The 22,020-nt window shown below is 39.4% G+C and overlaps 1 protein-coding gene across 1 annotated transcript in view; it reads left to right on the top strand.

The window, feature by feature from the left end:
- The window catches only part of HSD17B4 (hydroxysteroid 17-beta dehydrogenase 4), a 69,924-nt gene that overhangs the window by 5,580 nt on the left and 42,324 nt on the right, over positions 1-22,020 (top strand). The window contains exons 3-11 of the mRNA XM_059833285.1: positions 3,110-3,217; positions 4,344-4,403; positions 5,433-5,454; positions 5,557-5,603; positions 6,378-6,462; positions 8,149-8,336; positions 10,721-10,812; positions 11,409-11,433; positions 13,088-13,216. Of these exons, the coding sequence (XP_059689268.1) occupies positions 3,110-3,217; positions 4,344-4,403; positions 5,433-5,454; positions 5,557-5,603; positions 6,378-6,462; positions 8,149-8,336; positions 10,721-10,812; positions 11,409-11,433; positions 13,088-13,216 (756 nt within the window). The remainder of the gene's footprint in view (positions 1-3,109; positions 3,218-4,343; positions 4,404-5,432; positions 5,455-5,556; positions 5,604-6,377; positions 6,463-8,148; positions 8,337-10,720; positions 10,813-11,408; positions 11,434-13,087; positions 13,217-22,020) is intronic.

The raw sequence follows: 22,020 nt of genomic DNA, 5'->3' as shown, positions 1-22,020 counted from the left end.
ATAATGCACTTAGAGCCTTAGAGGAATTCTTCTCCAAGGTTCAGAGTACAACCGTGCTCTGTCACAACAGCTACAGTCTCTGGCTCTTTTCTACTGGGTGTTGTCAACTGGAAATTATATGATGTAAAGCTTGAACTAATGTTCTTTATCCGTCAAAGCCCAGAATAGCTGTGTTTTTTCTTGCATACTCTTTTTTGCTTCAACTCTGTTAGTGCCTGCACTCAACCTAAGGTGCTTTGCTGGCTCTGGAAATTTTCCCAAACATTTAATGAAGTTTTTGTCAGCAAATTACTATTGAAGTGAAGGAGAAACATATATAAGTGTGTCTTTGGTAGAGAGCTGTAATGTCTTAGCAAGACAAACTGACTGTTTTTGTATAAATGTTTACCACAAAATTGTCCACTCTTCTTTCCCAGGACAGATTGGAAATCCCAGTTCTGTTCCTGACTCATTTTTCTTTAATGTTGTGTTAAAGACCTTTGATGTTGCGGGCTGAGCTGTGTGCCCATGTTGCCTATTCTAATGCTTCACTACACTCAGGAATTTTCCCTAATGCCTCACCTGAATTGTGCTAGCTGCATGTTAGAACTGTTAGATATTGATCTATTTGGCATGGAGATTTTGTCCCCTTTCTTTTTTGCATCAGTCTGTTAACGTGCTTGAGCATATCATCATGTTCTGTCTTAATTCTTCCTGCTTCAGGCTAGGCGGTTCTTGGTTTTGGTTTGGTTTGTTGTTGTTTTGGTTTTTTTTCCTATTCTTTACATGGCTCACATCTTCTGAGCTTTGGCATTTTCATTTACTCCTACAGATTTTCTGCAGCGTTTCTACATTTCTCTTGAAGTGCTGCACACGAAGTTGAATATAGGATTCCAGATGAAACTTTTTTGGTCTGAGTAGTACAGAACCATTTTATCATGTGTCCTGCAAGCTATGTTCCTCTTTACGTGAAGAGTTTAAAAAAAAAAAAGCCCACAATATGGGTTTGTTTCCTTTTGTGACGATACAGCAGACTTACAGTTGCCATTTATCATCAAGACCTGCAAGAATATCTTGCATATTTTATGGATTTCACTATGGCTGGTTTCTTGACAACTTTGAAAAATTAGAAGGCACAAAGCTGGAGTTCACCATGGCAAAAGCCTGTTTAACAAACTACCAATCTTGCATGTAAATAGACAAGTCAATTCTGGTTTTCTTACAATTTAATTTTGCAGCCATTTAAACATACTTCTTACCATTTTTTGAAATTCTTTGTCCAAATATAATGTGTGTATGGATTTTTTCGGGGTGTTTTTGTTCCTTTGATGAACTCTTTGAAACTGTGGGATACGCAAATATAGCAATGCAGCAAACTGTGGTGACGATACAGTGCAGCTACCATTAATGATGCATGCCCCAATACAAAGAGCAGCGTGGAAACAAAGCAGCTCTCTGTGTCAGGTGATCCTCTTCTCCCACAGGAGCAGGATCTGAAGCTCCAGATCAGGCTCTTCTCCCTTTGTTCACACTGCTTGATCTGTTCTATAGTGAAGTTTACTAGTAACATTTTAGCTACTCTATTGAACAGGAACAAAGTCTTCTCAGTCTTGTTTACAGTTCATTCAGTAGCTATAGGAGTTTGGCAAGAGACCAGAATTAATCACCTGTGATTGGTATGTAATCTTATTCTTAATCTCTGAACTACAATAACACAATTAGAGAGGTAGCCTGGGTAGGGCAAGCAAGTTGAATGCATGTGTGGTGGCTTGACCCTGGCTGGATGCCGGGTGCCCACCAAAGCTGCTCTATCACTCCCCTTCCTCAGTTGGACAGGGGAGAGAAAATATAACGAAAGGCTCATGAGTCGAGGTAAGGACAGGGAGATCCCATACCAATTACTGTCACAGGCAAAACAGAATCGACTTGGGGAAATCAGTTTAATTTATTACCAATCAAAATCGGAGTAGGATAATGAGAAATAAACCCAAATCTTAAAAACATCTTCCCCCCACCCCTCCCTTCTTCCTGGGCTCAACTTCACTCACGATTTTCTCTACCTCCTCTCACCAAGTGGCGCAGGGGGATGGGGGTTGCGGTCAGTTCATCGCACATTATCTCTGCCACTCCTTTCTCCTCACACTCTTCCCCTGCTCCAGCATGGGGTCCCTCCCATGGGAGACAGTTCTTCACGAAATTCTCCAGTGTGAGTCCTTCCCACAGGCTGCGGTTCTTCACAAACTGCTCCAGCATGGGTCCTTTCCATGGGGTGCAGTCCTTCAGGAAAAGACTGTTCCAGTGTGGGTCCCCCGCCGGGCCACAAGTCCTGCTAGCAAACCTGATTCAGCGTGGGCTCCTCTTTCCGTGGGTCCACAGGTCCTGCCAGGAGCTTGCTTCACCGTGAGCTTCCCATGGGGTCACAGCCTCCTTCAGGCATCCACCTGCTCCGGCATGGGGTCCTCCGTGGGCTGCAGGTGGAGATCTGCTCTACCGTGGACCTCCATGGGCTGCAGGGGGACAGCCTGCCTCACCATGGTCTTCATCACGGGCTGCAGGGGAATCTCTGCTCCAGCTCCTGGAGCACCTCCTCCCCCTCCTTCTTCACTGACCTTGGGGTCTGCAGAATTGTTTCTCTCACGTACTCTCACTCCTCTCTTCTCTGGCTGCTGTTGCACAGTTGTTTTTCCCCATTCTTAAATATGTTATCCCAGAGGCACTACCACTGTTGCTGATGGGCTCGGCCTTGGCCAGCGGCGGGTCTGTCTTGGTGCCAGCTGGCATTGACTCTATCAGACACAGGGGAAGCTTCTAGCAGCTTCTCACAGAAACCACCCCTGTAGCCGCTCCCAGCTACCAAAACCTTGCCACGTCAACTCAATACAGCATGGTGGAGAGAAAAAAAAACAGTTCTGTTTCCCATGTTATTTTAAAAAAAAGATTATGTTACACTACTTTTTAAAAAAACATAATAATGTGGTCTACTACTCTAATCATCTGAGTTTCTCAGTAGGATCCAGATGCAGCAGGTTTTATTAATACTCCTTGTAACTTCCAGTGTGATAATGAGATAAGGACAGACCATGAACGCTGAGTGTTAACAATGAAAAAATCATTTCTTTGTGATGCATAGTGAATGACCTTGGAGGTGATTTCAAGGGATATGGCAAGAGCTCGTCAGCCGCTGACAAAGTTGTCAACGAGATCAGAGCAAAAGGAGGAAAAGCAGTACCCAATTATGGTATGTTATTTTTCCAGACTGGTCTAATGCTTTATCTATAGGAATAGTGGACCTGTTGAATGAAAAATTGACACTGCTTAATAAAGGACTACTGCCAGCTTGCCAATACCATATAAATTAAATAGATGTGATGTCCTGTGGATGTGCTGGTTTTGGCTGTGATAGAGTTAATTTTCTTCATAGTAGCTAGCATGGGGCCATGTTTTGGATTTGTGCTGAAAACAGTGTTGATAACACAGGGATGTTTTAGTTACTGCTGAGCTGGGCTTACACAGAGTCAAGGCCTTTTCTGCTTCTCACACCACCCCACCAGTGAGTGGGCTGGGGGTGCACAAGAAGTTGGGAGGGGACACAGCCGGGACAGCTGACCCCAGCTGAGCAAAGGAATATTCCACACCATATGATGTCATGCTCAGTATATAAACTAGGGGTAAAGCTGGCCGGGGGACTGCTGCTTGGGCTGGGCATCGGTCAGAGGATGGTGAGCAATTGTTTTCATTTGCATCACTTGTTGGTTGTTGTTGTTGTTTTCCTTTTCATTACAATTTTTATTATTATCGTTATTATTATTATTTTATTTTATTTCATTTCACTTATTAAGCTGTTCTTATCTCAATCCACGAGCTTTCTCACTTTTACTTTTCCAGTTCTCTCCCCCATCCCACTGGGGCAGGGGGGGAGTGAGCGAGCGGCTGTGTGGTGCTTAGTTGCCAGCTGGACTTCAACCACGGCAGTGGAGAAGGGAGACAGAGATGCTACAAGAAAGTGCATAAATTGCTTTTTTAATTAATACTCATCTAGTAATGCACTTTTCTTTCATATGCTTTCTTAACATTGAAATACTAAGAAAGTGTCCATCTGGAGTTGTCTGAGGCAAGATGGGCATGATGATTCTTACTTGTTTTGCTTCTTGTTTTTCTTGCGATGGCAAACATTGTGCCATTTAGACTTACTGTGTGGGATTTGCTTCAGGCCACATGCAAATAGTGGCTGAATTTTGAATTTATTTTATATTGGGGTTGTACACAATTTATTTTTCTTAGTTCCATGAAATTAGTTGTTAATATCCTGGAATTGCAATATATCCAGTTCATTTTACTTGAAAATTCATACTTTTTTCTTACAGATTCGGTGGAAGATGGTGAAAACCTTGTGAAGACAGCACTTGAGGCTTTTGGGAGGATAGGTACAGTTGCTTATTCTTGTAACTTGTTTGCAAGTGCAGAGCCATTATAAACAGTGCAATTGACAGTAGGTGTATGAAGTACAGTGTGACAACAGTAGAACTCACCAACCCTTGATGCCCTTACTCAGTGAAACCTAAATTAGGGGCTTTCCACTTTAAATCTGAATGGGCAGCTTTTCTGTCTTTTTGATACTTTTTAGCAGAAGTTTAAAGCTCAGTGTATGATTCTTGTTTTCCTGCCCTTCAGAATTTTGGTACTTCAGTAGTGGTTGACAATTTCTGTCTCAAAGCACAGAGTTCATCAAGTATTATAACTAGCTGCATAAAATTAGGATAAATAGTGTTGCTGAAAAATCAGACATGCTGTGTCAGGTTTTGGAAGCTCTTTTGCCTATGTGAAGATCAAAATGCTTGAACACAAATAATAAAAAAAAAAAAGCTTGAGCTGTTTTATCTAACAAGTAATGTTTCTCTTTACCATATGATTGCTACTGTTTAATTGTGACGTTTATGTGATTTTTAACTTAGGGTTAAGTGGCTAAAAGTACACATGGTCAAAGCCAACAGGAGCCAAATTAAATATTTGACAAAAAATTGTTATGATCCAGGTTGCTCTGTGACTCTATCGTTCTTTCAAATATTATTTGGGCTTACTGCAACAAAGATGGTGGCGCAAAATGCATGATTGGGAGCACTCTGGAATTCTAAGTAAGCTGCAAAACTGCAGGATGGCTGCATCCTGCAGGTATTGTGTTCCTAGGTAGCCAGCACTTCTCAGCTATTACCTCCCTGTCAGGCTTTGTTCTGTTGACAGGCTGAGACTTGCCTGTACTGAAGTATTTTGTCTTGTCTTCATTATTGTCCAATGGTAGAGTTCCACTATTCGAGACAAGGAGCTGTAGAATAGTAATATGATATATATGTGCAGTGTTCTTGTCTGTATATATTTTTAAAAGTGGGAGAAAAATAGAAACAAGCTTATATTTTATCAGTGCATTCACTTAGTTTATTTCCTTTTTTTTTTTTCAGATATTGTTATAAACAATGCTGGGTGAGTAAACCTGAAGGTTTTTTCCAGTTTGATTGTGGGCTGTCGCTTTTGTGTAGACACCTGTTCATCTTTTTGTTTTGTTCTCCTAATGATGCATTTTAGGATCCTGAGAGACCGCTCATTTGTTCGGATAAGTGATGAAGATTGGGGTGAGTTGATAAACTTTAAAATGTACTTTCTGTGTGAAAGTTGAAAGGTACATCCCTCCCATTGTTGCAAGGAAGAGGAGGAGGCAGGGAAGGCTGTCTATGCCAGAGCAGAGAATTATCTTTTGCCCTGAAAGCTTAGTGGTAAGCTGCTTGTGTTCAGCTTGCAAACCAGATCTGTGCTGCAATGCGTGGTAGGTGTATGTAGTTCCAAAGGGGAAGAAAGGCTCTAGCTGCCACTCCTAGTTGCTGAGTGGAATACAAAAGAGAGCCATGTGAAACACAGACAATAGTTTTTGTGAGCAGAACACATTCCTAGCGCCTACAGTGACTGGCTGAATACTAAACAGTCTTAAAAGACCCAGAACTAACAACAGAGGAAAGAAAGCTGATGTGCCAAGGGACAGAAGAACAGGGGGAACCTTCATTGAGATGGTAGGTAGTGATAAGTCAGTAGAGCAGACTTCTGCAAAGATGGTCTAGCTTCTGTAGTCCTTGTTTAACTGTTCTTAAGTGCAGGAATTTTGAATGCTTGTGAATTCTAAACAGAAAAGCCCCATCCAAGAGGCAGAAGAGATGATGAGTGTATGTTCAGGCAAGCACTTCAAAATGATCTATAAAAAAGAAGGGAAAAAAAAAAGAGCCCACCACGTTTTTACTAACAGTTTGACAGTGTGAAGAGAATGCAGTTTTTGTCATGAAGAAGAAACAAATGGTGTATTTCAAGTTGGGAGATGAAACCCTGGGATTATTAAACTTACATTAATTTGTTCCTAGATATAATTCATAGAATTCATTTGAGGGGATCGTTCCTGGTCACCCGAGCTGCATGGAATCATATGAAAAATCAAAAATTTGGCAGGTAAAAATTTGTCTTTTTTTTTTCTTTTTCAGTAGGGTATAACAGACTGATGAATGCCCTGACAGTGAAGGAGGAGTTTGGCATCCTTTTCTTTCACTGTCAGTGGGATGAAACAAAATCCGTCCAAATGTGTAAGCCCTTACCCTTTCAGTTCTGTGCCCCTGTCTGCCTCCCCAGCCAAATGTTTAAAGTTTTTTTCCATGTAGATGCAAATATCCCAGACAGGAGCTGTAGGGTTATAGAAATACCATTTCTTTTCATGAGGGGGCTGCTTCTCCTGCTGCTTCTTAGTCAAATGACAGGTACATGCAATTCTGCTTGTGGGTCTTGGTTTTTTTCATTTGGGATGGGTTTGGGGTTTTTTTGCCTTTGGACAAATGTACTTGTCTTAGAAGTTGTGGGAGTGATCTTAGTCTATCTTGGTATGTGTTACTGTTAACTGAAAGACTGCAGTCAATTCAAACCTTTAAGTTTTTTCACTTTTGTTGTTTTTCCTTATCAAACACTGACATGATTATATTAATTTTAACCACCATACCCACATATTGAAAGTTGTATGAGCTGCTTTGTCATTTTGTGAGCAAACTGACATTCATTCTCATCCAGGGAACTGAAACTGTAAGGATAAGGGAAGAGATCAACAGGCAGAGTACATTGCTGGAGTCTAGGAGTTGTATCCATTCAGGAAAACGCTTCCCTTGGCAACTCTTCTGTGTTTGCAGAAGCACTTGCTACTATTTTTATCTGAGCAGTTTAGGTATAGATGTGTGCCATCTGCAAAATGCCAGCTTTGTATAGATTCTGTAGCTTTTTTCATCTTGATTATGTTAAGCCAGTACTTGTAACACATTTCTTTATTTAGGTTAAAAACAGTGGATTATTGTCATGAGGCTAATAATAATAATAATAAAATGAAATAGATTTTGATCCCAGCTATGCAGTGCGTTTACAGTAGATGGGAACAGATTGTGATAAAGCTTCTTTTAAAAAGTGAAGTTGTAAGACCCTTTTCTTTTGAATTCCAGTTTATGAGAAGACATGCAGCACAATGTTTTCTTGCCTCAAACCAGCTATGAACTGTAGTGGTTTTAGAGCTTTCTTGTGAGCAATTCAGTCATGTCCACAGCAGTAATGTTAGGGGACAACAAAGGGCAAGACTTTGCTATCTTCTTCCTTCATGTGTTTAACAGATATTAGGATTCTTTGAATGTGAATTCTGTAAGGATGTGTCTTCACCTATTACAAGGTAGATATTAAGGTGAAGTCATTTTCAATAAAACAATTTTCTTCTGACTGCTGAAGCCAGTTGTTAGTTATAAGAATAATATCCCTTGAAGTGCAGTTAGAACATGAAAAGAAATACTTTTCTCTATACCATACCCCATTGTCACAGAATGTCTGTTCTAGTTTTGCAGTATAACTCAGAAGGGCTCATGATTTTGTTAGTTTTCTGCTACTATGACAACGCTTCAGGATTTGTCAGATGTTTGCTATTAGTCAAACATAAAAAAGGTATCTGTTAACAAAACCCACAAATAATGTTTTCTTATTTGCACACTTCTGTTTTATCGAATATGGAGAATACAATTCCAAAGCTGGAAAATGCTGTTGTGTAAAATTAAACAACTTGAAGAAATCATTGAACTTTTTTCTTTTTTTTTTTTTTTTTTCCTCCTCTCCACTAAGAATAATTATGACTTCCTCAGCTGCTGGAATATATGGCAACTTTGGTCAGGCAAACTACAGTGCTGCAAAACTTGGCCTTTTGGGTCTTTCAAACACAATTGCAATTGAAGGCCGGAAGTATAACATCCACTGCAACACAATTGCTCCTACTGCTGGATCCAGACTCACCCAGACTGTCATGCCACAAGGTGAATCATTTAAGGTCTACATATACTGATATTTTTCAGTGAATTGCAGCACAGCTAATTTTCCTGTCTCTTAGAAAATGCAAATCCTTTACACTTCATACACTGCTAATTCATTATTCCTGCTGTCTTTGTGTCTCTGAATTGTCAACTTACTTAGTCTGTTGTAAGGAATTCTTATTTTCTGCCACAAGATAAGAAGCAATTTTTGTAATTCACAAAACAATATCATGTGGCAAGGCTTTTTAATTACAGTATCTTCCAAGATCCTCCTATGGTAGTGGCAAGGCTTGTTTGTTTCATCAGATGTGGAAGCATGCATGTGCTCTTGTAATATTGTCTAATTGCAAAATACCGTTTTTTGCACAACATGCCATGTGTGTACTTCTTTGTTCCATGATCAGTGGGAGATGATAATGAACTGAGTTGCCTAATATATTATGTTTTTCTTTATTGCGCAGTTACTAATCTTTGAATGCTTGAACAGGTTTTAACAGAGCACTGCATTGGGAAGTCAGTGAAAAGATCGTTGTAGGAGACAGCTGTGTGTAAAGTGTAAATTTACGATAGACTGACTAATTATGTTGGAAAATGACCAGAAGAAACAAAAAGAATTTGGAAAAAAAAGTCTGTAAAAGGAAATTGCTCTCAAAGTCATCTAGAATCAGCCGATTTCATTTCCCTCCTGTCCTTCTTTTCCCTAGTGATAGGCAGATTTCAAAGCCAGGGGAATCATTACATTTTTCAGACTGATATACAAGATATTGAAGAGTAATATATTTTATACAGTTATACATGGATTGAATGCATGATTTTGTTTAACTAATTAAGTTCTGTGTAAAGTATCCTGGTTTGGGTCTAAATAATCCAAGTGATCAGGAAATCCAGCACCTCTCTCTACAGGTTGTAGGCTCCAGGGATTTATTGCACTTACTTACAGACAAGTAAAATACATTAAGCAGGCAGCCATGAGTTCCTGAAGTGTAAAATGGAGTTCAGTAGCTGGAATTTCCTGAAGATATTTATGCAGAGTGATAAAACCATCTCCTAGTTTTCTTTCTTAGTCATTTTAAGAAGATTGAGATCCTTTGGTCTCCCTATGAGATAGTTACAGCTCTAATAATTTATTTCTTACCTTGCTCCCTCCCTCTCTGTCCTGTTTTTCAAATATCCTTAAAAGGTTTGGACACCAGAACTTCAAAAATGTTTTCATATGTCTTAGGAAATTATCCTTGTTGTCTTAGTCAGTACTTTCCTTTTCATCTCTAGATGTCTGCAAGCACCTATGCTTTAGCATTGCCACAGTTATGTATGTTCAACTTGGCCCAGTTATTGTTCTTGCTAGAACTCTAAATGTAGTTTGTATTTTTTGTGTGGTTTTTTTTTAAACTTCTACCACCTATTTTGCAATTAATTTAATTGTGGATTGATAGCATTATTGATAATAGTCTAGTGCTAATTTTTGAGTCTAAATGCTGTGTGGCATGAAGTGGAATACTTTAGAAGAGCCTAAGGCTTTTGTTATGCACTTACGACACGCCATATTAAATGGAGTTCAATTTCCTTTTACCTTTGTGGAACTTCTAAAAATGAACTTCTGTTATTTCAGCTTGGCTATTAAAGATGTCCCTGTAATGCTTAACTTTCCCAGCTCTTCATCTTGTCAGGGTATATTTGAAAATGCCTGCTGACCTTTAGCTGAGGAACAGCTACATATCTATTGCTGTTGAAAAAATAATATTCTAAAAGCTAAAAAAGGAAATTAGATAAAGTTATTTTTTCTTTTCAGACAGCGGATAGAATATGTGGTAAGAGCTGCCTAGACAACCACACTCTGCTCCATGACAATATCTCCATTTTCAGACAGTTTCCTCTTGTGCCAGATGACAATAAAAATCCCCAAATACAATTGATACATAAATTTAGCAGGGCTAATAATTCCTGATATCTCATTTGGAAATATTAGCATTTCCAAATGGGTTGTTTCTCAAATATTCAGCAGCTGCAATTCTTTTCATATTGTCTTTTCTTTATAACTGACTAGCAAATTAAAAGGGAAATTGCTCAGGTACATCTCAGTCAGGATTATGTCTAGCTGGCTTGTCCTTGTTTCAGGCTGCCTGTCAGATAGAAATTTAGGAAGGTACCTGGCTTTGCAGGCTGCACATTACAGTTCGGAGGCTGTAACGAGTAATAATCTCACAAGTTGTTTGTGTTTAATGAATCTGCAAATGTTTAATTTCATTTGTCCTTTCTTTTCATGGCAGAACACTGTTGGTTAAATTCTCCCTGGCTCTGCTGTTCATCAGAAGGTGTTAGAGTAAGAATGATTTGGTGAAATCATACGGTATTTCTATTTTATGATTTCCCTCTCCAATTTGCTCTAGATCTGGTCGATGCTTTCAAACCAGAGTATGTTGCTCCCTTAGTTGTTTGGCTTTGCCACGAGAGCTGTGCAGAGAATGGCAGTCTGTTTGAGGTAATTTTTAAATTTTCTTTCTTCCCCCCTCTTTCCCTCCCTTTGCCCCTTCCCCTGAAATCAATCATTTGCTTTAGCCTGTCCAGTCAGCCTTTGTGCTGAAACTGAATTGTCATGTAAGATACTACATACTTAGCATAACAGGAGATATGTTGACCCTGTTGTGCTATGACAAGTACATCAGGCAGTAACAACCTTATCAGATTCTGGTGTGTGCTCAAAATACTACTGATCTGATTGTTACAATTCTTATTGTACCCGTATAAGTTTGAAAAGGTACCAAAACAACTACTTCAAAAGAAGTTTTTGTTTTCTAAATCATGCAAACAGAGAAAGCAACATACTTAGTTATGGAATACGTTATAGGTATTGTCATCAAACTGCTAGCTCATAAATTGAATGGAAGCTGTTATCTTTTTTTTTTTGAGTTTTATATTGCTCACATTCCAGTGCTTAACTAAACTGTTAAATACAACCAGCAGTAGTTCAGAAATTTATTTTGTTGAGGTTGTTCTGAAGTATAGTTTTGTTTCCCTACATTACCAAAGCTTTGCTTTGTAACATGTGGTAAGCTGATGATTTTCTTTTCTTGGCAGGTGGGAGCTGGATGGATTGGAAAATGTGAGTACTTTGTGTTGAAGGATTGATTTTGGTTTTTGAATTGACAACAAAAGTGTGCAAATCATCTTTGCAATTAACCTCTGCTCAAGACATTTTTTTTTTAGGGAGAGAAGATTAGCAAACACCTAGGGTTATGAGGAGACTGCTTATTTTAAGTAAAAGTTATAGATTTCACTATGTATGGGGGAAGCTGGTAACTTAGGGTACGTGCTTTGTTATGCTTTTGAGCTGACTAATAGTAACTGAAAATGTGCCTAAGTAATGTTAACTTTTGGATCCAGAGGGTATCATTGAAGTCAAAAAGAATCTCTATTTTTAGTGCTAAGTATACATTGCTGCCTTTTCTTGATAACTTAAATTTTTCATGCTATAAAAGTAGCACATGCTGCTACACAGGCTGCTTTTTAGTTGCTTTCCACCTTTATTTATACTTCTATAAAAATGCTAGTGATATGCATTAACATGTTGAGGCAATTAGCCTTCTTAATAACCAGTAGCTATGCTAAGTAAGTATTTTCCTTGAGTGACTGCAGTAATTAGCTTAAATATGAACATAAAGAAAACTCACAGACAATATTGAGGGCTTACAAGATGGAAAACTTAATTCAGTGTGTGAAATGTCTTAACTTTTTTTCCTAGATATGTTGAACCTAATACTAGCGTTATTTTCTTGAACTGTTCAAGGACTTTTAAGCCTATGTGAATATCACCAGTGGGTTGGAAGTAGGGTCATTAATTCAAGAAGTGGTTCAGTGGTTCCCCCTTCTTCCAAAACATTTTTGCCCACTTGATAAAGATTTTGTACATTTCTAATTAACTGTAAATGTTCTGGTGGCACTGGAATAGCTTTTCCCAGGTAATGTATTAAACAGATTAAACAAATTGGGGCAGCAGCAAAAAACCTCTTGCTGCCCTCCGCAAGGAGTTGCATTTTAATATAGCCGAAAATCTGTGGCTTCTCCTCTCTGGTCAAAAGAAAATGCCATTTTTCATCATTATAATGGCTACTGTTGAAGTCTTTAAAATGAAACCAGGTTGTTAATGAGGTACCAGTATGGCCTTATTCATTGTCTATTGCTAATTAAGAGCAAAACCAACATGACAGGATTAGTTGCAATCCAGGGAGTCTGCATCCTTCCGGAACTGATTTCACATTAGCTTTACCAGTTTCTTTCAAGTTACAGTATAGAAATACAACTTCAGGGACCATTTGGAGATGCTGGCTACTGGTATTAACATTCTTTCGTAGGTAACAAGTGGTTTTCACATTTCCCCTGTAGTTTTCTAAGGCTTTCAGAAGATTCCTAAGCATTAGTAGCCAAAATCATGTCAGAAGAGAATGTCTGTAGATACGTACTAGCTACAACTTTTCACTAGACAGAATTCTAAAACTGATGTAATATTTTCAGAGAGCAGTCAGTCTGTTGTGGCTTTAATGAAATCTAAAACCAGTGCTGTTCCTTTTCTAAATGTTAGTTAAAGGCGGTGAGCCTTTTTAGTCCAGCTTGAAGTTACACGAGTGAGTTAAATTGGAATACTTAAAGCCTTTTCTTTCTTTCACCGTCTTGAAAGTAGTGGCCTAGATGAAAGTGATCTAAAGAAACTAAAAGTTTCTGTTTGTTACTTGAACTCTCTGGCTCATGTTTCCCATTAGTGCGCTGGGAGCGATCCTTGGGTGCTATTGTCAGAGGAAAGAATCAGCCAATGACGCCTGAAGCAGTGAGAGATAAATGGGAGAAGGTCTGTGACTTTGATAACGCCAGCAAACCCAGAAGTATCCAAGGTAAAGGAGACTTTGATAATGTGGATAGTTTGGGCAAGCAAAGCTTAGAAGAGGATGCTTTCTTGTCAGACATTTGCTGAAACTTTACTTCAAAGGTCTACAGAACCAGTGAATTCTTTTGTAAATGTGTAACATGAATAGTTTACTGTTTCAGTATGCTCATATCTTTTTAACGAAACTTTTGAATTCTTACCTGAAGAATTAAGACAGTTTTATCTTAAGAGTTTTTAGGGAAGCGACATCACTGCCATTTTGTGTATTACAGCCAGACTAAAGGTAGTGTTTTATTTGATTGCACCTACATACAGGTAGTAGCAGTGTAATAGGGAGATTGTCTTTTCTTTTCAGCCTTTGAATCTTAGTTTTTGGTAGACATTTCCATACCAAAAAGTTCTCTGGTTAAGCCATTTGGTATAACACAGCAAAGAAGTTCTTCCATACTGCCTTGTGTTCCTTGGTAACATCACCCCCTTGGCCAGTGACCAAGATAACTGTCTCTTCCAATGCTTTGTTTACTTTCTTTGCTCCTTCCCATTATTTGTGGTTTGTGGTAGGTTTTTTTTTGTTTTTTTTTAGCCAAAATGATTCTCATCTTTCCTGCTGCTGTACTTCTCTTCATCTTCCAAGCTTTCTCTTTGTTGTCTTCTGTCTCTGTTTATTTAGATCCATAGTTGTCATAGTTCATAAATGAACTACGCAGACTAATTTTCCAGAGCTCTTTCCAGGATTTCTCAAGATGTTACCTTTAGTTTGTTAGTGTGAGTTACATGTGCTTAGTATCACTGACGGTTGTTTTGTTATTATGCTTGCTGTTATTTAGGTCAAAGATTGAGTATTTGTCAAATTAGGAAATGCCAGCATTTAAGTGTTTGGGGAGGAGGGAAAGAGGCATCCTTATGTACAATACCAGGTGAATTTCAAAGATACTTAAATACACAGTAGATGTTTAAGCGGTTGGTGCTGAAATCCATTAGGGCATTTCCTTAAAACCTTAGGGATATGTTTTTAGATGCCTAAACCAAAACCAGAATAGGAGACGCTTTGTCCTTTCCCTCAGATCTTGGTAGAGGAATGTAACCAGCCATACAGTATCACCTTACTGACTTTTCACTGATCTTTGGCTTACAGATGTCCCATTTCCAAGTGTATGTCACTTTATGAATGTTCTCTGTCCTGCTATGGAATGGTGTTTATAACAACATACTTCCAGCTTTATAGCTTCTGATCTGTTCTCCAACCTGTCACATGTACTATGTTATTTTTATGGGTTGCTAGCACAAAAATGTTGTAGAAAAAAAGTTGTAGATGGGAATTTCTTTTGAAAGTTGCTTCAGCATTACATATGATACTCCAGATCTGCCTCTTGATGCTGTCAGGTGAAAAAATTGGACAAGATTTTGGACTTCCAAAGTAAATGTGCTTACAATACAACATAGCAGGTTTCTACAGTCAGGAAATTGTAAATTTTACATTAGCATGAGTCTCCCATACAGTGTACATACCTTAGCTTCTGTTTTGTTATGAACTTAGCCAAAATACACCATTGTCCTTTCAGTGACATCAAGCCATAGATATGGCCACGCTGAATGAAAACTCTTGCATTAATTTGTTGTATGTGAGAATCAGCAGAAGGCTTGAGGAAAATTCTGAAAAAGTTAGCTGAACAGAATTTTCAGTTCTATATTAAAAGTTTTTCCTATTGCCAAACTCTTCATCTTATTGCTTGAAGGTATTCAATTGATAAGTAAGGGAAACTAACTAGAGTACTTGCATTAAAAATGAAAAGCTACAGTATCTAATATCTGCAAGTTAAAACTCTCCCAGAAGATTTCATTAATTTAAGTAATTTGATGCTGTGAAGAGCAATCATGTACTATCCATTATGTATAATTATAAAAAAATACCAATTAGATAAAGTATTTGCTTGTAATATAGTAGAAAATCCCATAATCAGAGATTTTAATCTTGTTTCATAATTTGGGCATACTGATGACAGCAGTTTGACTTTATTCATTCTAGATTACAAAAAAGTAGGAGTGTCATCTGTTGGCTCGTTGGGTTTTTTTTAAAGGCAATTTTTCTTACTTCTAACAATCTTACATAACTGAATACGTGGATTCATGGTGTACTTTTTTTTTACTTAGAATCCTCTTTTTTTGCAAGCATGGGGGAAGTCATTCTCTTAAAGATAAATAAATTAAATGCTCCATGTCTAATGTATGAAAGATCATGCATTTAGAGCCCTGCCTAGCAAAGTGCTCATTTGATGTGAAACTAGAGCATGTTCATAGTGGTGTATTTTAGCCAAGGTCATTCTGCTGGAGATGCTGAACTCTTGAAGACTAAATGGAAGTACTGTCTCATCTTTATGTTTTAGTGGTGATCTTTTAAGCAATGAAAACATTGAATTCTTTTCCTAAAAACCAGATCTGAATTTTTCTTTCCATCTTTTTTTGGCTTTTTTTAAGCACTTCTTCAGTTTGTAGGCCTAACTTGTTCTCTTGGCACATAAACTGAATCTCGCTTGGGGCTTGGGTACCAGAATATGATTTTATAGAGTTTGTGCAATTTTAATTAATAGGAGATAGCTAATTTTCATTGGATTTGGCAGTTGCTGTTAAGTAACTCGTTGAAGTTTCTCAGATATCATGATAATATGCTCAGTAAAGCAATCTTTCTTGGTAGTTACCCTGTATCTTTCTAGATGAGCAACTGCTGATTGTACAGTAGAGTCTTTTGTCCAAACTCCTCCCCTTATCCCAAAAGCTCTCTGACACAGTGTAACTGACTATGCCTGCCTTTTCACTTTTCTCTTACTGCCTCAAGTGTCTTTGAATGTTCTTTGTAGTTATTCCCTAAGCTTTACAAGCTTAGTCCTTAATGTACTTGGAGAAGTTCTGGCAGTTCCTCTGTACTCCCACACAGTTTCAGGTATAGTCCTGTTAACTAGCAAAAGATACGATTACTTGTGTATTCACTACATAATGTCTTTTTAACAACAGAAAAAATCTGATAACAGTTGTTTGATTTTTTTTTTTTAAGAAGTTATGTGAGAATTTAGGCATTAGGAAGTAGAAGTTGTAGTTTTGTAGGAAGATGTAGTTTTGCTGTTGTGTATTCTCCTACATTCCCTTTACCAGGAGTGAAAGGTAATGTGACATGAAAATGTCACTGCCTCTGAGGCAGCAGTGAGTCTGCAGTGACTTATGTCTTAGAGCTTCACCCTAATTTGCATGATGATGTTATTTTCTTACTAATGATTAAACTGAAATAATAGTTTTAGCTTACTTTATACCACTTCAGACAAGGCTAGAAATTTTGCAAGAAGATAAGCAGGGCATAATCAGAGCCTTAAGGTTAGGACGTAGAGCGTACATCAGCGAGTCACTGCAACCGGCTTCCTGTATGTCCTTAGGCAGTAGCAATTGCAGAATCATGGGACTTGGCTTAACTAGTACTAGAAACTAATTGTTCAGGCTCTCATTTGCAGCTGGATCTAGAGAGCTGACGTATTTGTCACAGAATCACAGAATGATAGGGGTTGGAAGGGACCTCTGGAGATCATCTAGTCCAATCCCTCTGCCAGAGCAGGTTCACCTAGAGCAGATTGCACAGGAATGCATCCAGGCGAGTTTTTAATATCTCCAGAGAAGGAAACTCCACAGCCTCTCTGGGCAGTCTGTTCCAGTGCTCTGCCACCCTCAAAGGAAAGAAGTTCCTCCTCATGTTTAGATGGAATTTCCTATGGCCCCATCCTCCTGACACCCACCCCTTAAGTGTTTATAAGCATTAATAAGATCCCCCCTCAGTCTTCTCTTCTCCAGACTAAAAAGACCCAAGTCCCTCAGCCTTTCCTCATAAGAAAGATGTTGCAGTCCCCTAATCATCTTTGTAGCCCTTTGCTGTACCCTCTCCAGCAGTTCCCTGTCCTTCTTGAACCGAGGAGCCCAGAACTGGACACAGTACTCCAGATGTGGCCTCACCAGGGCAGAGTAGAGGGGGAGGATAACCTCCCTCAACCTGCTAGCCACACTCTTCTTGATCCACCCCAGGATGCCATTGGCCTTCATGGCCCCAAGGGCACATTGCTGGCTCATGGTCACCCTGTTGTCCACCAGGACTCCCAGGTCCTTTTCCACAGAGCTGCTCTGCAACAGGTCAGCCCCTAACCTGTACTGATGCATGGGGTTATTCCTCCCCAGGTGCAGTACCCTACACTTGTCTTCGTTGAATTTCATAAGGTTGTCATGGTAACATGATTCTGTGTTTTGAGATACTGAGAAGTCCTGGGCTCCTGTGCCTCTGCATAAGCAGAAAGACCAAATTAAATGTGATACAGAAGTTTCTGAATGTGTGGTGCATGTGCAGTAGGTCACAGTTGCACATTGCACTGCACGTTGGCCTGTTGTCTCCTTGTATTCCCTCTCCCAAAAAGCTAGATCCGGTAGCCCTTGCCCCCACAGTGCACTACATGCTCTTGTGTCCTAGTCTGATTCTTCCTGTTAGAAAAGGGAGACATCAAATTGTGTTGTGAGATAGGTGGCAGATAACCATCCCTGTCTTGCAGATTGTATACTGTATACAGCATTCTGTAGTATGTATTGCACAGATTAGTATGTTTAGTTGTTTTGTTTTCTAGGAAAACAGAATTAATTATGTCTGTCACCCATATGAGGCAATATCTCTCTGTCTCGATTTCCTCCTCGGTTGTGAAGATATGAGCCAATTTCAGCTAAATCTAGTATTTTAGAGGTCTGTAATCTGCTCTTACGTTCACGTGCATTTTTAATTTTCTTAGAAGCTGTCTAGCTACAGAAGACAACTTGAGTATTCTCACTGGCTGACTTTTGAACATTTCAAAAGCTTATCTCTGGTATAGAGCAAATTAATATAAAACATGTAGAAGGTGTGTGTATGTATGTATGCATACTTTGTGTGTGTATATGAAGAAAAAAATTGCATAAGAAGAAAACTGTTCCAGCTTCAATTTCAGTTTTCTTCATATGTGTTTAAAAAGGATTTAAACACTGGTGCTGTTTCCCCCATAGTTAAGGGGTATGGTTCACATGCGATGTTCCCTAACTGGAAAGTGAGAGGAATACTTTTGGAAAGAGACAGGCTTTGCCATGACTGTTTTCAACCTTTGCTCTTCAGGTTAATCTTTCCCTGCTGTCTGCTAATCATTTGCTCTATAATAGCAGACCATGCTGGGGCAGTGGACATTTAAGGGTTTAGAGTTCACTGACAATATAACAATATATAATAATATAAAAATACCCCAAAACCTTTATTAAAAATAATTATATTAATGAAAATGTTTCCTACTGGGTTTGTTTCTTCCAAATTTATACCCTCAGAGCTGTTTCTTGGGTCTTAGAAGAACCTTACTCAGCTTGTAGAGTCATGTAGTAAAAAGTACAAATTGTCATAGTTAAGTCTACTGCTGAAACGTTTATTTTGGACATCCTTGTGTGTTTACATGACTGAAAACTCCTGTATTACTCTGCTTCCCTCCCCATCTCTTTTTACTTTCAGTACTCAAAATGAATGCAAAATAAAGATTGTTGAAACCATCCTTATCAGTGTCTAAACTTCACTTATCTGTGATTTTGTAACAATTCATCATTGGTTTTTGATCTAATTTACTCTTTCTTTGAAGGTGTAACCCTACCTTACATGAAAGATTCATAGCTGGTAGCTGCTAGAATATGAGTGTAAATCTAATGCTATACTAATCTGGTTTGTTATGCCAGGCAGAAGAAGAGCAGTGAAGATTGAAATAAATATGTTGAGACATTTCAGTTGCATGCTGCTCTAGCAGTCCCTGGAAGATGAAAGGAATATGTTGGCACTGGGGTTCTTGACGGGAAAAGTTCTGTAACATAGTAATTCGGGGGTGGGGTGGGGGGAAGAAATTAACATTTTTTCCCTTTCTTTATTAAAAAAAAAAAAGAAAAAAGAAAAAACAGCTTTGCTGCCTGTATTTGGTGATACTCTAATAGCTTGCTTAAGCTTTTTAGGCAACCTAAAGGGGAGGCACCTTAAAAGTAAGCTTTGATATTAAAGCATGGAAAACACTTTGAAACATAAAGCATAACGTATACTTCCTGCTGCTACCTCAAGAAATTTGGGCCTAGAACCATAGGCATATGTCATGCAGTTGACATCTGTCACAGATATAAAGAAATAAACCCGGGAGTCCTTGAACGAACATTCCATCCTTAAGGACAGCTTTTTCTGCATACGTATGCTTTGAAAATCAATAAAAGTGTTACTAAATGATTCTGGTATGATCCAGGTCAAGTGCTGTTGCTGATTACAAATATAACAGTAGGCCAAAATGTAAAAAACCAATTTTGGTGAGGCCTTTGATGTTAGGAGTGAGCAACAACACATCTCACATTTTATAAAGGGTAGAAAGGAAGATCCTGGGAACTACTGACCTGTCAGCCTCACCGCTGTGCCTGGGAAGATGATGGAACAGATCCTCCTGGAAGTTATGCACATGGAGGACACGGAGGTGAATCGAGACTGCCAGCATGGCTTCACCAAGGGCAGGTCCTGCCTGACCAACCTAGTGGCCTAGTATGATGGAGTGACTACATCAGTGGACAAGGGAAGAGTTACAGATGTCATCTAGCTGGACTTCTGTAAGGCCTTTGACACAGTCCCCTAGAACATCCTTCTCTCTAAATTGGAGAGAGATGGATTTGATGGATGGACTGTTCGGTGGATGAGGAATTGGTTGGATAGTTGCATCCAGAGAGTTGCGGTCAAGGGCTCAATGTCCAGATGGAGATCAGTGACGAGTGGTGTCCTTCAGGGACAGTACTGGTTAATATCTTCATCAATGACATAGTCAGTTGGATCAAGTGCACCCTCAGCAAGTTTGCAGATGATACCAAGCTGACATGCCTGAGGGATGGGATGCCATCCAGAGGGACCTGGACAAGCTCAAGAAGTGGGCCTATATGAACTTCATGAGGTTCAGCAAGGCCAAGTTGCACCTGGTTTGGGGCAACCCCTACTATCAATACAGGCTGGGGGATGAAGGGATTGAGAGCAGCCCTGTGGAGAAGGACTTGGGGGTACTGGTGGATGAAAAGCTGGACATGAGCTGGCATTGTGTGCTCGCAGCCCAGAAAACCAACCATATCCTGGGCTGCATCACGGGAAGTGTGGCCAGCAGGTCGAGGGAGGTGATTCTGCCCCTCTACGCTGTTCTGGTGAGACCCCACCTGGAGTACTGTGTCCAGCTGTGGAGTCGTCAGCACAGGAAAGACATGGACCTGTTGGAGCAGGTCCAGAGGAGGGCCACAAAAATGATTAGAGGGATGGAACGCCTCTCCTCTGAGGAAAGGCTGAGAGAGTTGGGGTTGTTCAGCCTGGAGAAGAGAAGGCTCCACGGAGACCTTATGGAAGATTTCAGTACTTAAAGGGGGCTTATAAGAAAGATGGGGACAAACTTTTTTGTAGGGGCTGTTGCTATAGGACAAGGGGTAATGTTTTTAAACTAAAGGAGGGTAGATTTACACTAGATGGAAGGAAGAAATTTTTTACAATGAGGGTGGTGAAACATTGGAAGAGGTTGCCCAGAGAGGTGGTAGATGCCCCATCCCTGGAAACATTCAGGGTCAGGTTGGACGGGACTCTGAGCAGCCTGATCTGGTTGAAGATGTCCCTGCTCATTGCAGGGGGATTGGATTAGATGACCTTTAAAGGTCCCTTTCCAACCCAAACCATTCTATGATCTCCTTAGTGTTCAGCCAGACACTAGCCAGCTCGCCAATTTGAGTCCAGTCATATCATATATTCTGGAAGAAAGACTCCTTGAAAAGACGATTATAGTATTCTGAACGATTATTAAATTACAGGTTGCCTTTATACTGTCTTGTCTTAATGTTGTCATTGTATGTAAAATAACATGTTGGTAATCTTTTCAGATTTCACCATTAAGAATGATAGTTATGTTCCTCCACGGAAATGGGTTGTGGACATGAAAAGTTGAGGAAACATTCAGGTTTAGTTAGAGGTCAAAACTGTGTTTTCCTGTGAAGAGTTTAAAACAATGTGAAAGCCTTTCTTTGGCTCACACAAGAAAGGTGGGAACAGTCTGTTACTTCTGCCATCAGCTCAGTATTGTTTTTCCTTTCTTCATTTGATGAATGAAAAAAGGGATAAAAGAGATTATCTTTTAAAGGGTTCTTATAAATTACAAATCTTGTTTTGCACATTTGCACATTATGTAAATGTCATAACCTCACGTCATGTTATGGCAGCCCATGTACCCAAAGATAAACCTTGTCTTTGGCAGAAGAGGTGACAACATACGGTTGTTTCATAGATCTTCCTTTTTCTTCATAAGATTCAGGCCACAAAAAACCATAATGAGGATTCTGGCAGTGAGACTGGGAAGCAAGAAATAGTTAGAAAATCAAGATTCTGTAAAAGAGTATGCAGCTTACTGGCAGGATATTTAGGGGAGTGCTGTGCAATAGAGCAACACTCTGTTAGTCCGAGCAACAGTGCAAGTCAGTATGGGTATAGGGGTTTTGAAGTGGAGGGGAGCGGCTCCAAGGTAAAGGTAGTTCAATAATGATTTTGCACTCCTCTGATTTAAACACTTTTATTTTTCTCTGCATGATTCTCACTGCTTTTTGTTTGTTTCTTTCTGACACGTGTGTTTAATATGATTTTAACCATATTGAGCTTTAAGGGGCAAGCTGTTCTTCATGGCCTGCCTTTACCATAGCTGAGTTCTGTATCTCAGCTATACGTCATCTCGCTTGTAATCTTGGCATTGT

The sequence above is a fragment of the Gavia stellata genome, chromosome Z (assembly GCF_030936135.1).
Source record: "Gavia stellata isolate bGavSte3 chromosome Z, bGavSte3.hap2, whole genome shotgun sequence".
NCBI lineage: Eukaryota > Metazoa > Chordata > Aves > Gaviiformes > Gaviidae > Gavia > Gavia stellata.
This window is presented reverse-complemented; position numbering and strand designations above follow the sequence as displayed.